We start from the raw sequence: 16,228 nt of genomic DNA on the forward strand, positions 1-16,228 counted from the left end.
AAACTGTTCATTTCGACTATCGCTCGTGATGATTTTGTAAAACAAAAACAACATATGTTTAAATATAGACGAAATCATTGACGCAACCGCCCCTCGCCTGCGTTGAGATTGTGTCCCACTCATAGAGTTAAGAGTGTCTTCCTCACGTTCGTCCACAAATTGCAGCGGTAGAAAAGAAGTACTGACATTCCCCATTATTATTCTATACCTGTTAATAAATACAGGGTATGTTACATGAATAAAATTTACTTTATCTGATCTTCTTTGTTTATTATTATTTCATTGCGAAATGTCTTTATGCGTTGAAAATGTTCATGTTTAGTTATAGATGTGCTGCGAAAATTTAAAGTGCTTAATAGTGTGCCGCGATATAAAAAAGGTTGGGAACCACTGATCTAAACCAAAGTACCAGGATGAACTGCATCCAGCAGTTATTTTCTATTTATTTTCAAACTTATTATACAGTGATACCTCGGTAGTCGAATGACTCGATACTCGAACAATATGGTAGTTGACCAAAAAATTCTAGTCAAAAATGATGCGGTACTCGAACAGAAATTTGGTACTCGAACACCCAAGCGCACCGTCGAGTAAGATGACGTCACCCAAATCGCGCATCTCAGCTGCCTCTTCACCATTCAACAAGAGAGCGATGCTCAAATATAATGACACGTTGGCCAAACGAAGTAGTACGGGTATGCAGTAGCAAAGTGTACAATTTCTGATGACGTCATCACACACAAAAAAAAACGAATTCTATAGAGCCCACAGGAATTTGTTTTAACGTACGGTAGTAATTGATACAAATTTTTTTTATATTCTAATCTCTATAATATTTAATCCTCATTATTTACACATTCGAATAATTACTGTTGTTTAGGTGCACGTTCTGTTAATATTTTGGGTGCTTGGAATGCGTGAAAACGAATTAAAATAATTACCATTGTTCCTTATAGCAAAAAAGTTCTATAGTCGAACACCAGTCCTGAACGAATTAACGACTATCGAGGTATCTCTGTTAATTTGTTATTACCTGAATATCAGTCAGATTTGCTTGTTAAATTACTTGCAGTGAAGCGAGATGTTATTTATTTTGAATGCTTCAGTAAAGTTGTGGTTATTTGCTTAGGATACATGTGGTTAAAGTGGTATGTGATCATTCTTGGGGAGCATTGTTGAGCACCTAATACAATGGAAATTACAATATTAAATCATATTTAACATTTTGTACAGGTCACTTTTCATTCCATTCCCTTATTACTTTAATCCTTATACGCGTCTTTTGCGAGAGAAGCCTAGGTAAAACTTACAAGTTTCTCACAAATTGAATTCGTTTATTACTTTTAAGATGTGATGTCCATCGAATTGGAATGGCTATCTATGTTAAATCCTCAATATTGCACTTTTTCATCACCATTGGAAGAACCTTCACCATATTTGAACAAAGACAGTGGAAAAATTGAATGCTATGTTAATGCAACTTATGGAAGATTATCGTGGCCGCTCGCCACGGTCACTATTGTCCATCCACCGGGACTAGAAAGGTTTTGATAATTTAGAGATAACTTCTTAAGAAGTAAAATCTGAGGCCACATAGTGGAAAGCATGTAGATGGGGCTCAGATAATTAAAACAGACACGATAATCATTGCTATGAATCAGATTCACTGTTCCATTGATAATTCTGTACAGATCATAACATGTATTGATTTTTATTTAAATCTTTCAGTTGTTTGAATCTAATTAGCCAGTTAATTTTATCTTGAAGTCTCATTTTATTTAGATACAAATGGTTTGCCAGATATATGCTGGAAGACATCATAAAACATTTACCAAGGCAATTCAGCTGTCTCTTGTCGAAGCCAGAAATTATGACGAAATCATGGGCAAAGTAAGTACCTATATAATCAAAGGAGCATCTTTCTGGAACCGATTTCAGTATTATTCCATTCAGGAAGATAGATAGATCAATGTGTTTCTCAATTTCAACTTTTTACAATAAAGTTTCATATCTCAATCAATTCAATTTGCTTTACAGTTTGCAGCCGAGAACTCAAACTTTACTCAAAGCATTATTACGAGAAGAAGTTGATGAAAATCGAAAGCTCATTTCAGCATGGAATAAAGATAAATATTGTGAGTATTATTGTTTTCAATATTAAGTTTTCAAACTCTATTTAGATGCCACACGACTGAATATATAATTTTATGCTCAATGTTTTTCCATGACTTCAGTTATATGGAATTCACTATCTCTTAGCAGTTTTCCTGTTTGTACTGACATGAAATGCTTCAGGTCTGCCTGAATCTATATTTACTGAAGTGCAATTTTGCACTGTAATTATTTATAGTCTTGTCAGCTCTTGATACTTTTATGGTCGCCCCTTCCTTCGCTTTGAGATCAATCTCCTAGAATTGTGAGTGAGTGCACATGAATTTGCTTTGAGAAAATTTTCTCATGTATAAAATTTATTCTGTATTAGATATAACAGCAATATTAATTACTGTGTGCCTGATGTAATCTTATCAAATTAAATAGGCTGAAGTATGTTTATATTTCTATCGAATATATCCCTTACCTGGGTGTTCGATTGTCTATGTCTACCTGGAACAATTCCAGTCACTCCAAAACATTCACAACTCACTATGTAGCACTTCTTGAATATTATTATCGATCTGATTAATTTGAACGCTAAAACATTTATCTTTTGAATGAATAACCAATATATTCCATGACTTTATTTTTCGCATGTATCAATTTATTATTTACAGATTTGTTGACTGAATTTCAAGAATGGCTGCCTGAATCTATACGAGATGATTTGACTTCTCGATGGCCTCCAAAATTCTGACAATAAAATGTTATGATTGTAAATTTTATATGCGTGTCTATGGGCATCGTTTACTTGAGATAGATTATGTAATAGATGAAGAAAACTGAAGATAAGAGTATGTGTCCCACCATTTATACTAAATTCAAATCTCCGTCTACTGTGTACTTAATCCAGAGGCATTATTTTTACATATTGGTAATTTATTTCGCCAGATAAATAAAACGGGACTAACAAATTGAAAGTTTCAGTAGACTTTGAAACCGCAAAAAGTCACTGGAGTTGAGTTTCTGGATTAATTCGCATTCAAGCCTTCTAGTTGTGTAGCTCCGTTGCCAAATTGTTGTTTGTTAGTTTTCATTAGTCTATGCTCACGAAAGGGCACTAAGGTTCTGTATTCAAGATTTCCATTTAATCTTTCCGAGAGCACCGGCAGTGAACGGTCACCGTTCTCTAATAACTTATGTGGATGACCGTGTCTACCATCGTAGCCTGTTAACGATGTCTTTACAGATGTTTAATGAGCTTGATAATTATATATCTGAAACGCCGCAGTAAATATCTCTTTTCATATTAAACAGCTGCGGACTTATCGCACGCGTGAATTTCAATATCTGAGGTGGAGTGCAAAATAACATTGTTCGATTGCGTTGTAGACGCTGACGTCGGACTTCTTACTGCCAAGTTGGACGGAGATGTTCTTTCTTCTGTTGGATAGTATAACTTCGGAAAACTGCGCGCACCTCGGCTTTGAGAGTCTTTCGTCGGAGCCGCCATTTTTATAACTTCATCACATTCCGATGGCCGTGGTTGTCTGCCTCGGAATTTACTGTTTTTTGACATTGTTCCGGGGTCGGCAGATCTTGTCAATCCGAATCGTCTCTTGCTGCCACTTGCCGGTGTGACTTCGGATTGCATTCCTCGTTTTGTTGACCTACCTCGTTCTAAGCCGCTAGGCTGTCGTCTGTAAGTATATTGCCCGTTCATAGTTCCTGTGGACGATCTTGCCGAACTAAAATGTCAAAAGTATAAACAGATAAATCAAACGATACTTGTACAATCCATCGTCGTCCCAATTGTATGATTTCTAACCTTCTTCCAAAGCCCTATATCTATTCTAACTCGGAACATAGCATGGATTCCACACCTTTTAGCTAGCAATTATTCGGGATTTGTGTGTTTTATTTACGCAAATCCCACTATTTCGATGTAAACATACTCCACACTTTAGTAGTAGGAAAAGCAGCTAAAACCTTTTTTTTATTTGTTATTGGTTTACGGTATGTACACAATCTATTATACATAACATGTTGGCATATGCGTCATTTATACAATACCTTATTTTAGAGACCGATGAGTAACCTCCCATTTCACTTTCATAAACTTGTTTATTTCTACAAATATCAATCAGTTCACATATTGTTAGTCCGCAACTTATCTGAAAACACATGAAAGTTTAACATGTATATATATATATATATGTAAAAAAACTATTTTCCCTGAAGTTAAGAAGTCAAACATACTCAATTTAACGTTTTGCTCTTATCAAAAATAACTTGACTCTGGTGAATGGACGATTACTTTCGAAATTCGTTTAAATATCCTATATCGATTCAAGGTAATGCACGTCGTATTTCCCATTAGTCCATGTTATGTCAGCAGAAAACGTTTGCTCAAGTAATTAACATGTTATCCTTTTAAGAACGAAGCATGATTTCGGTCACGTCCGCCCGTCCCACAGGAAAGGCTGTCGTCGAACGCCGCGTTAAATCGATTTCTTAAATTTATTTTGAAAGACTGTTTTACTTCCTAAAATGTCTTAACCACTAATAAAGATAAACTTGCCGAGTTGAGATGATAAAATTTGGGTACTCCCGTAGTATGATGTGAACCAAGATGGCGGACACCGGAACGTAGTATGTATACCACGTTGGGGTTAGGTCATGATTTTATTCCAACTTTTCCTTATTCTAGTTCTATTATGAGTTCGGGGACTATCCAAGTGACTCTCGTAGTATCTATACCTGAAATTATGGTCTAACCTGGTACACATACTACGTTCCGGTGTCCGCCATCTTGGTTCACATACTACGGGAGTACCAAAATTTGTGAAAAAAAAAGAGCCAGGGAAATTCTACATATAAGAGTGACCTAAAAAAGCATAACTCGTAAATTTCTTGATTACCCCACGAAAATGAAGAAAATTTGGAAACACTAACAATATATATATATTTGAAGACGATAACCATCTGTGGTTCATTTTCGACGACGCTCTGTTAGTGTCATTTTCTTCATGTCTAGCGCTAAACCTTTTAAAGGGCCCCGTGGGATCGCGTAATGGTGCTAGCGACGATGTGATATTATCGCTTTATCACGTCCATTTCCGAATTCCATTTAGGTCTCAGTATAATTTTATCGACTGCGCGTTGGATATTTAATTAACATTTGGGAATTTTATAATAGAAACAGCCCAGCAGCCAATAACAAATTGCAGATGGCTGATTCACTAGTGCTCCCACTGTTATGGACACTTATTTTCGAAGTTCAACAACAAATGAATCGGTCCAAATGAGAAAGATTTCGCTATCTTTAAAAATTTCTATCTCGTATCTTATCGAAAAATATTGAAAAGAGGGGTTTTCTTGAATAGTACCTAATGAAAAATAGCACAGGACTAAAAAAGGCCTGGTATGCTATTTTCGATAATAATGTAATACAATCTCCATTATATATATTATAACAAAATTTGAGCAAATTTGTTGATAACGTATTTTTGCTCATTGCATATTGCTCACATCTTCGGCTTTCACCGAATCAATAGAGCAGAAAACAAAATTTGCACGGTGGATTCCATATTTTTCTATCGTTTTCATTATTTCCAATGGGTGCATGCAATTAGGAACAGATATTCATCCAAATTACCTTAGCTCTAATCTAACAAGTATATATATAATATTTTCAAATATATTATTATATATATCGATCGTGGCTGACCACCATTGATTTCAGTTTTAAGAATAACGTAAGATTAAAGCATGACTTACTATGTTTACTGCCAAACACAGCCACAAGAAATAAGTCATCTCTTTATATTCTGGTAGTTCACAAATAACTTTGTCATCATAGCAAGTTAAAATATTTGGAATTCCAGATCCATATAAAACAGGAATAATTATAAGACACGTCAATTCCAAAAGAAGTCTGTGAAAATGAATTCTTATTAATCCAAATAACAGTTTCTAATTCACGTTAACTTATAATAGAATGGTAATTCAAACGGTGGTAGGCTATAAAATAGTATTACCTACCTGATACAAGCTTTCAAAAATCTAACAACATATATTGTTAAACAAGGCCATTGCATATTTATTGGTCTGCAAACAACATAGTCCTGATCATCGCTTAATGGAGTCCATGGCAGTAGTATCAACCAAGGCAACACAACGGTTAAAAGTCCCAACGCCCATAACGTTATTGGAGAAACTCCAGAATAGGCTACACTGTGAACAAATAACTAATTAATTATAAGTTTCCAGTAGTATATCTAAGTATGACCGGCAATAGCCGATCTTGCGTCTCTGGGAGTATTATGATGTGAAATGTTGACGTCACGTGATTTTATGTAAATTTCTACTTCGATGCCACTCATTATCAGAGTCGAGCGACAGTGACTTATTACTTATCGATCTTAAGATCGGTAAGTATATTGATAGGTATTTGTCTGTATGTATGTCTGTATGTATGTGTGTATGTCTGTCTGTTAGATACACGCGATATCTCACGAAGGCGTGGTTGAATCTGCTCCAAATTTTGCATGTGCATTCATCATATCTCGGACCAGAAGCCTATTGATTTTGGATGAATTATGTCGTATAATTAGCGAGTTATTAATTAATTAGTGATGAAGAGATCTGGATTTTCACAAATCGAGAGATTTTCGAGACGCGCTGAATGTGTGTGTGCGTATCAGATGCGCAAGTTTTCACGCTAGTGAGTCAGAGCGAAGGATACACACCGCTAGATCGTATCTCGTGATTAATCTTTGAGCCTTGTCCATATCTCTCTTGTAACTTTGACGTCGTCGCGATGCGCAAGTTTCCTTCGAGAAATTTTCCACACTATTGAGTCAGAGCGAAGGATACACGCCGCGAGATCGTATCTCGTTACTTATAATTACTCCTTAAAGTTTAAGCAATGTCCATATCCCTAAATCAGGTTCGGGGTTGCAGAATTCCTCACCAAAATATCGCTAGGCTGTGTTTGAATAGCCGTCGCAACCTGGGTTAGCGCCGTTGTATTTAACACAAACTATAGGATTGGTAAATACAGAAATAGGCTATTGGCTGGAAACTAATCGAAACAATCCAGTTCGGATTTGCAGAATTCTTCATAAAAGTATTTCCTCGAGTAGTATTTCGACGACATGGGGAGTTGGCTATTGTTTCCTACATTTCTGATATTGGCTGAAAACTAATCAAAACAATCCAGTTCGGGTTTGCAGAATTTTTCGAATCGAAACCGCAGTTTCTGTTTTGGGGGATCCCCTAACTTTCGATCGATAAGTCTTCGGTCTCTGACCGATATTCTCTATTCTTCCTTGGTAGAAAATATGGCACTGTTGTTAAGAGCCAAGATAAAAAAATTGCTTTTCAAATTTCAAAATATTTTTTCATTGAATTTTGGGCGCTCCAAAAGTATGTGTATCAATATGGAGGTAACTCATTTTGTTCGCCTACTTTACATCAAGTTGTGTAAACGGACTGGAAACTATGGGCAGATGGTGTATTCACTTGACTAACACAGACAGTCCTCGAACTCGTAATAGAACTAAAATAAGGAAAATCGGAATCAAATTATGGCCTAATCCTAACCTGGTACATATACTACAGGAATACCGAATTTTAAGTCCTCTGATTAGTGATCACAAAAATACAATGTTTTTGCAAGGTTGAGATTTATCAGATCAAGGTAATTAATTTGTTTTAACTGTCTTACTGTCGTTTTTATCATAAACCTATATAGACGAACCTCCATCTGTAGACGAACTTGGAGATCTTTTTAAAAGTAAGGATTATCAAATTGAGTAAGTACTTACTATAAACAATCTATAGCTACTTCTGGTGAAGATACATTTATAGAACTTTTATTAAAAACTTCCAGTTCTTTGTCTCTGCTGAAATAGAAACCACAATTTAGACTTTTAACTTTAGTTTGAATCAATTTATAGAAAATTGACTTCAATTTTGTTTTAGAATACTTACACTGCAATATAGGTTATACTAGCTTTGGCAGTGAGTATCGACTGAAGTATCTTACACAAAGAAATCAGTACGGCGCTTCGGCGGAACAAAAAGTGTTCGTTAATTTCGAAGGTTAATGGTTCCCTTCTGTTTATATCATTTGAAGACGGGGTAAAAAACGTCTCAGGTTAAAATTGTCCCTTTATACTCATTTTTTTTATATGTTATTCCATTATTCGTTAAAATTCCAATAATAATTGACGTTTTTTTCATTATGTGAAAATTACTTCTGCATTAATTTATATGAAATCCACAAAACGCTTAAATATTTTACGGAACAAAGCACTTCATTCAGTTTAATTTTATTGGTCATGTTTATTTTTCAAAATCCTCAAATTTTGAAGAAAACTGTAGATCAATTTTATTAAAACCATGCATATTGATTCTTGTCAGTTATTTCAATTTAATATAATATACAAAATGTGAACTAAATTCACAAATTTCAAGACATATTTTTTCAATAGTTTGCACAAACATTTACTTAACTTTTAAATACCTCGGTTGAATCATATTTTTAGTACTGAAATTAAAAATTTGATTCGTTTATTAAAATTTTATTGTTGGCGCTTTAACAACGTTGTTGCGATACTTTCCTTACTTGGCAGAAATTATAGATGCTATTTGATCCGACTGCATAACATAAACTCTACAACGATAGAGTCGCGTAATCACTAATCGATTGGGTCTTCCTTGTCTGTTGCGGCCATAAACAAAAATATTTTCTTGCTCGTTAACTATTCCTATATCAAACTTAGCCTGACCGGGCTGTATGTATGACAAAGACATCGTCAGATTTTTATCGTTTTTTTCATGAAATAAAAAATGCAGAAATTTTTCATACTTTTGGCTCAAATTTCCCGTGGTCGCGACGTCATCGTATTTCGTGCTGAATGTACATTGTATATCTGGATATTTGCCATATAATCTTCCGCATAATGATCCTGTTATTATAACTCGAAGAATCATGAAAACCTGAAATAAAATGAACACATTAATATAATTTATTTATGAAGATGATCTATACACAACGTGACCGTCCACTCGCAATTCTCAACGAAAATGAGTTAATATTGAAATGAAGATATGTTAGAAAATTTCATTATGGGCAGGTTGGAATTTTGTACAACCTCTAATGTATATTAGTCTGCACTGTATTAAACAGAAAAAAAATGAAAGTAATCACCATATCTGAGAAATAATTTGAAATCAGGTCAAGAACGGTGGATCAAAATATGCACGAATATATTTTTTACAATTATATGCTTATTATATCTTTCTAATTACTATAAAGAACTACCTTGACTAAAGCTGTTCAGCTACGAAATGCATGGAAAAAGGCATCACATTCTTAATATTAGTCTTCAATATTTGTTCATTTTAATAAAGAATGAAATTAGCTTTAATGAGGTTGTCATTACAATTTTAAATGATATTCTACCACAAGTAAAATTTGAATGAAAACTCTGCAGCTCTTGAAACTACTGAAAACTGCACACTGACGTAATTAATTAACTGGCATTTTACTAGAAAACGTATATTTTGCACTATAAGAACTGAAAGTATTACAAGATAAACTAGATTAACACAATGAAATATTTACGGCTTTTCAAATTAACCAAACAGTTGAAATTGAACACAACAGAATTAACAATTCTTTGGTAAGCGGAACGTATTTTAAGAGGCAGTGCATTCATGTTGCGAGTTTCGACCGTGAACCGACCGTAACCCTAATTTTAAATTAAATTAAGTTGTTGGCATCCTTATTTACGTCACCACGACTAACTTTCCCAACGGGTGATCGCCTAAAGTACATTCCATTAAACCGCAGATCGAATTTCCGGAGGCTTTTCATTACCGAGTTTAGATTTAATTTTGACTCCATCAACTATCGATCGTATAGTCCCGGGGTCACGCATTTAACATTTTACTATCTCGCGAAGTCCTGCATTTATCTAAAACAGAGCGAGGTAAATGCGATTAGACCCCGTAACGTTAACATTGCTCAGTCGCGAACCAATTCCGAAACTAAAGCTAAAAAATATCAAGTTGAAATCTCATTCACTCCAGATGCAAAGTGATGAAATAGGGTAGCCGGTAGGGTATTGCACAGCAAGCAAAGACAACCATCCACCTACAAACAGTGATTCGACGCAAAAATGTGAACACATAGTGTTTTAAAGTAATGGACAACAGTCACCCCGGCACCAGTAAAGATGTTTTTTATATGGGACTGAAACAGAATATGAAGGCAGAATATTGCTCTTTAAAATAATCTTTATGTATTCACAACTGTGCACAGTTTTGCATAGCTTATACAGTTCTTTTTATTGCACGATTCCGTGTACAACGTAACCTGAACCACTATTGTGTCAAATATTTTCTATTATTTTATATAACCATGTTAGCTTATTGGTTTTCTGTCACCTAACCATGAATTGTGTAGTACAAATCGATTTCATTGATTCATAAATTCGATTTGTTCCTTTGTGCTAAATAAAAGATTTATTTATTTTTAAATATGTCATCTATATGATCTTATGTTGTCTATCAGTTGGAAGTAATTTACTGTTCCTACAATAACGGTAGTTTAATCCGCATCAAAGGATGCAGTATTCAAATAAAAGTTAAATGAAAAGTTAAAAGTGAAATATATATAAAAAAAAATTTGGTTATTTCTAATTCTTGTCAGAATAACACCTCGTAATCTAATATTCCCTCCAATTTAATTTACTTCTCCTTAATTTATCCAAAACATCCAAAATAAATTGATATAACCAACATAAACGCATTTTTCGTTTTAAAAAAGGGTTAATCTTGGACAACGTAGAAAAGTATAACCAGTTACTAATCTAAATATAAGTAAATTGTCTTTTTGTTTTTTGAACCCGAGTCCGGAAATTCTACCTTAAATCCAAAACGAACCTGATTATTTGTAATTTTGAAGTATTGTCCCAAAATAGAATTAATTAGCTATAGCTCATGAACTTCGGCAACGATGGTAATCAGTTTTACATGATTAATGGGTAAACCGATGTTTTTTGTTTGATTTAAACTCCGATGCTGAATCCAATAGCAGCCGAAACTCGATACGTAACGCCGGCAACCCATACAACTTATATGGTTCAAGTATATCATCTTCGCCACACATTTAAATATGATAACACATACCTTGAGCATAGCTTACCATAAACTGACTGTATCCAACAATACGAGAAGTTGTGAACATGCCGTTGACTACAAATTTGAGAGACCAATATCGTAAGCAATCAACACATGTTATTTCATCCGTTTCTGAGAAAAGAAAATCAAAACAAGTCAGATTATAAGCGTTTTATAATAGATAAAACGTTTATATTATAATGAATATTAGAGTCACATAATATATATATCTTCGATAAATTCGTACATTTATATGTTTAGATTGGATTCTTTATCATTGAACGGTACTCTCGTAGTGTGTGTACCAGGTTAGGGTTAGGCCATGATTTTTTCACAATTTTTATTACGAGGTCAGGGACTGTCTGTGTTAGCCAAGTGAATATCCCCCCTGTCCATAGGTTTCAGTCCTTTGATGTGAAGTAGGCGAACAAAATTAGTTGCCTCCATATTGGCACACACACTTCTGAAGCGCCCAATGAGCAACCTTGGGCCAGAATTTGAAAGAAGTATAAATCCCACATAAAATATTTTTTAATATAAGTTGAATAATAATTGCGGTCAGCTATAATTCTAAAATTTAACCATCAAATTAATATAGCTTCTAAATAAGTTAACCGTGATAATTTCAAATCAAGGATAACCAATTTGACTATACATCCCGTTTTTGCGTTGTTATGATATCAGGAGATTACAACAAGTTGAAATGTCCATATTTGTTACATTTTCATACTAGAATTAGAATATTATGCTATTGTAGAATTTTGATTTTAAATACTTTATCGATAACGTATATACTAAACGCGAATTTTAAGTCGTCATGTTTTTGCAGCAAATAAAGAACCTGGGGATAATTATACTTGACAGTATGTATGTAAACATATCCACAAGTCTCTAAATAGTATTAATTTGAAATTTCTACAAAATTAAGATGGTTGCACCCGATGAATTTCATCCTGAATAAAATTATAATATTGCCAGAGTTCTGTACTAATAAGGTATGAGAGCAATCGGTTGCTCATAAAAATTAATCAAATTATATTATTTTCATTTATCTGATATTTTAATATTTAAACAGAGAGTAAAATATATTGATTATTTTGCTTTTTATTCGAAGAAATTGATTTGTTTGGGTGACACGTTTTAGACTACTTAAAAATTCATTACGTTTCGTGATTTTATTTTTATTTTGTTTTTAAAAAAACGTAAAATTGAACAAAAAACTAACAATTGACAAAATGTGTGTTCATGGATAGCCAGCCGAAGCAGTTTCTTAGTATAGTAATTTTAGATTTAATTTAGCACGATAAAATCATGTTATATTTACTGATCTAAATTAACAATTTCATTAAATTTTGGCATCAAGTTCGAAATTCTCTTAATTTTCCATTAATGAAATTAGAATTTCGCTAAATTTGTATTTAGCATTTTAGACATTTTCGCGTTTTACGGTAATTATCTTATAAGCCAAATTTTTCATGGCAAATTACTCAGCTGTTTTATTGAGGTTTTCCTAATTTACATTCACAAGTCACTCGTTCTAGTTGTGTAGTATATATTCACAAATTTTTTCCTTTGCTCATATTCAGTCATAGATAATGAATAAAATGAAGTAATCTCATCAATGTAAAATAGATGAGACAATTGTTGGGACAACTCCCTGTAGGTGAATTCAATATAACCCACTTGCTAAATAACGTACAGTACCATCCGATCCGACTGATAATCTAAATTTAAGCGAAATACTCAAAATCGCGTAATGAAAATTCTAGCCATTTCTAATGTTTAGAATCTGAGCCATATATGTGATGAATATAATGTTAACAGAAAAGCTCATTTGAGTTATAACTCATTCATTAATCCGCGTAATGGCAACATACACATGTTAATAAACTTATAAATCTGTTAAATATTAGTCAAAACGTTTCAACTTTTTCAATCGTTTACGAAATTAAATGTGAACTTATCCTAATGTTTATACGTGTTTTACAACGAACTTACTGGGTAAATGTTTACATTTTGACTTACATTTTGACATACATAAGCAATCCAAAATCTTGAGGATTCATATCAAGGGTGAAATGAACTATAAATTAGTTCAGTAACAAATGCAAAGAAACGTTGAATGTTATCAGCAATTCTGCTTCTGTTAGGCTATTGTAAAAGTACATTTCATACATGTCATTTCTGATTTTCCAATCAAATACTTTTTTTATTTTAATTAGGTATGTTTACCTCCTTCATAGTATGATGCATTGATGTATTCCGTTTGTTTTCTATCTTGGTTGATATCCTGCCTGTTATGAAGAGGTTTGTGTAGTTTTTCGGCATTCGGACCCATATTGAAAGACCTTATCTACGCAAATGGAAACTGCAATATAAAATTATGAAACATAAACAGCATTTATGTTAAAATTGAACTTATGGATAGAGCTGTATTACGGGAAAGAAAAGATCATATTATATGAAACGTTCTAACCTAAATTTCATGGGAGCGCATAAGGATTAAAATCCAACGCCGGCACGTTACGTTTGTACGCTACCGGTATTGGCATCAGACCAGTCCATTTGGTCATATTCTAGACATATAGCATCTATAACATAGCTACCTATTTCTGTCATCAAGGACTTCTTTTTATTGTCCCACATTTACTTGTGTATGCTTTCTTTATTGTTAACCCTCTTTATTTAAAACCACACGGAAAATATTAGAATGGCCAATATCCAAATATACAATTTTATGCGGCTACGAATATCTGATTTTTGGTTTCCATTTTATTTTATTCACATTTGTGGTTTGATAGGTTTACAGATTTCAATCGATACTTACGATAGTGGTGAAGTTTTAATAATATTTACATAATTTTTGTTTTCGTGACGTATTTTGATTTACACGAGTTACAAAACATCAGGGTAACAATTTCCGGCATTCGAAAAATGTCGCAAAAAGGTTCACGGCCATATCTTGAGTCAAACATGAACAGTCAAATAAGAACACTGCGCCCTATGGCTTTCGCTTTTCTTTACAATTAATCTTTAATTAAATTAGATTTGAATTTTAAGATTTCTGCCTCTCCAATTAAAACATTTTATGCCTTGCTCCGGAATATATTTTAAAATATACTTCCCACCTGTAATATTGATAAAGTAAATATTGGTCTAAAAAATAATCGATCTTTTACAGCCGCAGGCGCTTCCTTAAAAATTATAATTTATTTACCAGTCTAGCGTTATCTACACCCTGGCTACACCTTGGGAATGAATATTGAAGAGGTTGGTGAGATTGAGGTCGATGTTATCATATGTTTCATTGCTCTAAATGTGAAAAATATGTTCAACGATTTTACACGATAAAATTGACAACATACGATATTCAGATATTTCCACGAGCAGCGACAGAAGGCTAGTTCGTTACAACTGGGTTTTCGGTCATCATTGCGAATTCAGCTTTCAATATTGTCATAAATCACTTTGCTATTGGATTCGATAGTCGAGTTTGAATATAAAATTTATCCAGAATTATAGTGTTTCTTGATCTGGGTAGGCTCGTTTCTAAACTTAACCATTTATGACTTATGCTACTTTGTTCATGTTTCATCGCAGAACACCAATTGAAACTGTATACTGCATTTTATGCGACTTCGTATTTCTTCTACTTGAATCTCAATGGTCTATTCCAGAATACCCAACTTCAATATTGCCTGTCATTCCCTAAAATTGCAAGTCCTGAACTGAGGTAAATTTTCGCTTTAGCTAATATTCTTCTAACTCTTATACCCTTCATCTTATGGTAAACACACTCCCAGGAGAATTTCGACGTCAATATATATTAAATTACGACCGCAGCACGGAAGGCTCAAAACAATACGTCTTGTGTTTACGTTGACGGCTTTCACGCGGACCAGGCGCGCGGTCAGTCGCGATTACAATTTTGAACCCTGCCCTATTGATTACTAAAAAGGCTGTCCTTATGAGATTAAAGAGTCGTGGACACGAAGGATATGCCACACGTTTTCGAAATATTTGAAAGCACTACGCGTAATTGAAGCAGGTCGAATAATTGGATGGGTGTCTTATGCGTGAAATCAATTTCGAAATCCATTAATTTATCATACTACTGTACCCCGCTTGCTCAACGTTTCATCATATCCCAATTCAGAACATAGAATATTATATTTACTCCAAGCAACCTAATTTAAATCAGTCAGTGAAGAATTTCCTCGCAAAGACAGCCCGTCACAAAATTAAGCAAAATCAAGACATAAATCTATTTCTTCGGGCTCCAGAATATGCATTCATTATTTATTATTAGGTGTATATCACGCTTCAACTAGAATTGAACCGATCATATTATCAACAAACGTTGCAAAAATAGTTGCAAATGAGATTTACGCTTGTCATTATATATTGTCATACTATGTCTGACATGGCAGTTGTATCTAGCTGATGTACTATTCGAAGGTTTACTTTCAAACGCAATTCCACATATTAGCCCACTAATATTTCTGCAACTGGCAATTTAGCCACATAAAAATCTCATTATTTTTTGTTTTACTGTTCCACCCCAATAACTCCAGATGGGACCCGCTACCGCTAAAACTATTGTTAAAGGTTTCGCCTCATTAAATACATTCATGGAATGTATAAGCTTTATTAGAACTCGCATTTTACGGCCAATAATGACTTTTGGTATGTCCAGTCTATATTGAAGTCATTTTCAGAATAGGTTTCATTTTTTATTCGACCATCTAATTAACATTACCATGTCAACCAGACCTGGAAATGAGATAAAATATCCCTATATTGCAGTAAACATTCATTTTAAACATAGGAGAAAAAAAATTGAGCATGGTTACATCACATTTACTGTTCATCACAATACATCGCCATTTTATTTCAATTTCCTAATTTTTTGAGCATTTCAATGATGGATTTTTATATT

The 16,228-nt window shown here is 33.8% G+C and overlaps 2 protein-coding genes across 4 annotated transcripts in view; one reads left to right on the forward strand and one right to left on the reverse strand.

Moving 5' to 3' along the window:
- The window catches only part of LOC120342741 (putative ATP-dependent RNA helicase DHX37), an 18,849-nt gene extending 15,879 nt beyond the window's left edge, over positions 1 to 2,970 (forward strand). For both annotated transcript variants that reach the window (XM_078110682.1, XM_078110683.1), the window contains exons 22-25: positions 1,349 to 1,544; positions 1,783 to 1,890; positions 2,038 to 2,135; positions 2,772 to 2,970. In XM_078110682.1, coding sequence (XP_077966808.1) covers positions 1,349 to 1,544; positions 1,783 to 1,890; positions 2,038 to 2,135; positions 2,772 to 2,851 — 482 coding nt within the window. In that variant the 3' untranslated portion in view covers positions 2,852 to 2,970. The remainder of the gene's footprint in view (positions 1 to 1,348; positions 1,545 to 1,782; positions 1,891 to 2,037; positions 2,136 to 2,771) is intronic.
- On the reverse strand, positions 2,816 to 13,701 carry LOC120342721 (uncharacterized). 2 transcript variants are annotated; one of them, XM_039411686.2, is made up of 8 exons: positions 13,522 to 13,701; positions 11,315 to 11,421; positions 8,972 to 9,102; positions 7,926 to 8,000; positions 6,139 to 6,330; positions 5,875 to 6,031; positions 4,168 to 4,268; positions 2,816 to 3,842 (listed from the first exon to the last, which is right to left on the reverse strand). In XM_039411686.2, exons 1-8 carry the CDS (start codon positions 13,625 to 13,627, stop codon positions 3,404 to 3,406), a joined length of 1,308 nt encoding a protein of 435 aa, XP_039267620.2. In that variant the 5' UTR covers positions 13,628 to 13,701; the 3' UTR covers positions 2,816 to 3,403. The 2 variants fall into 2 exon arrangements, with proteins under 2 accessions (XP_039267620.2, XP_039267619.2); XM_039411685.2 differs by having other exon boundaries at positions 7,926 to 8,003; positions 13,522 to 13,700.
- Positions 13,702 to 16,228: the final 2,527 nt, after the last annotated feature.

The sequence above is a fragment of the Styela clava genome, chromosome 3 (genome assembly GCF_964204865.1).
Source record: "Styela clava chromosome 3, kaStyClav1.hap1.2, whole genome shotgun sequence".
NCBI lineage: Eukaryota > Metazoa > Chordata > Ascidiacea > Stolidobranchia > Styelidae > Styela > Styela clava.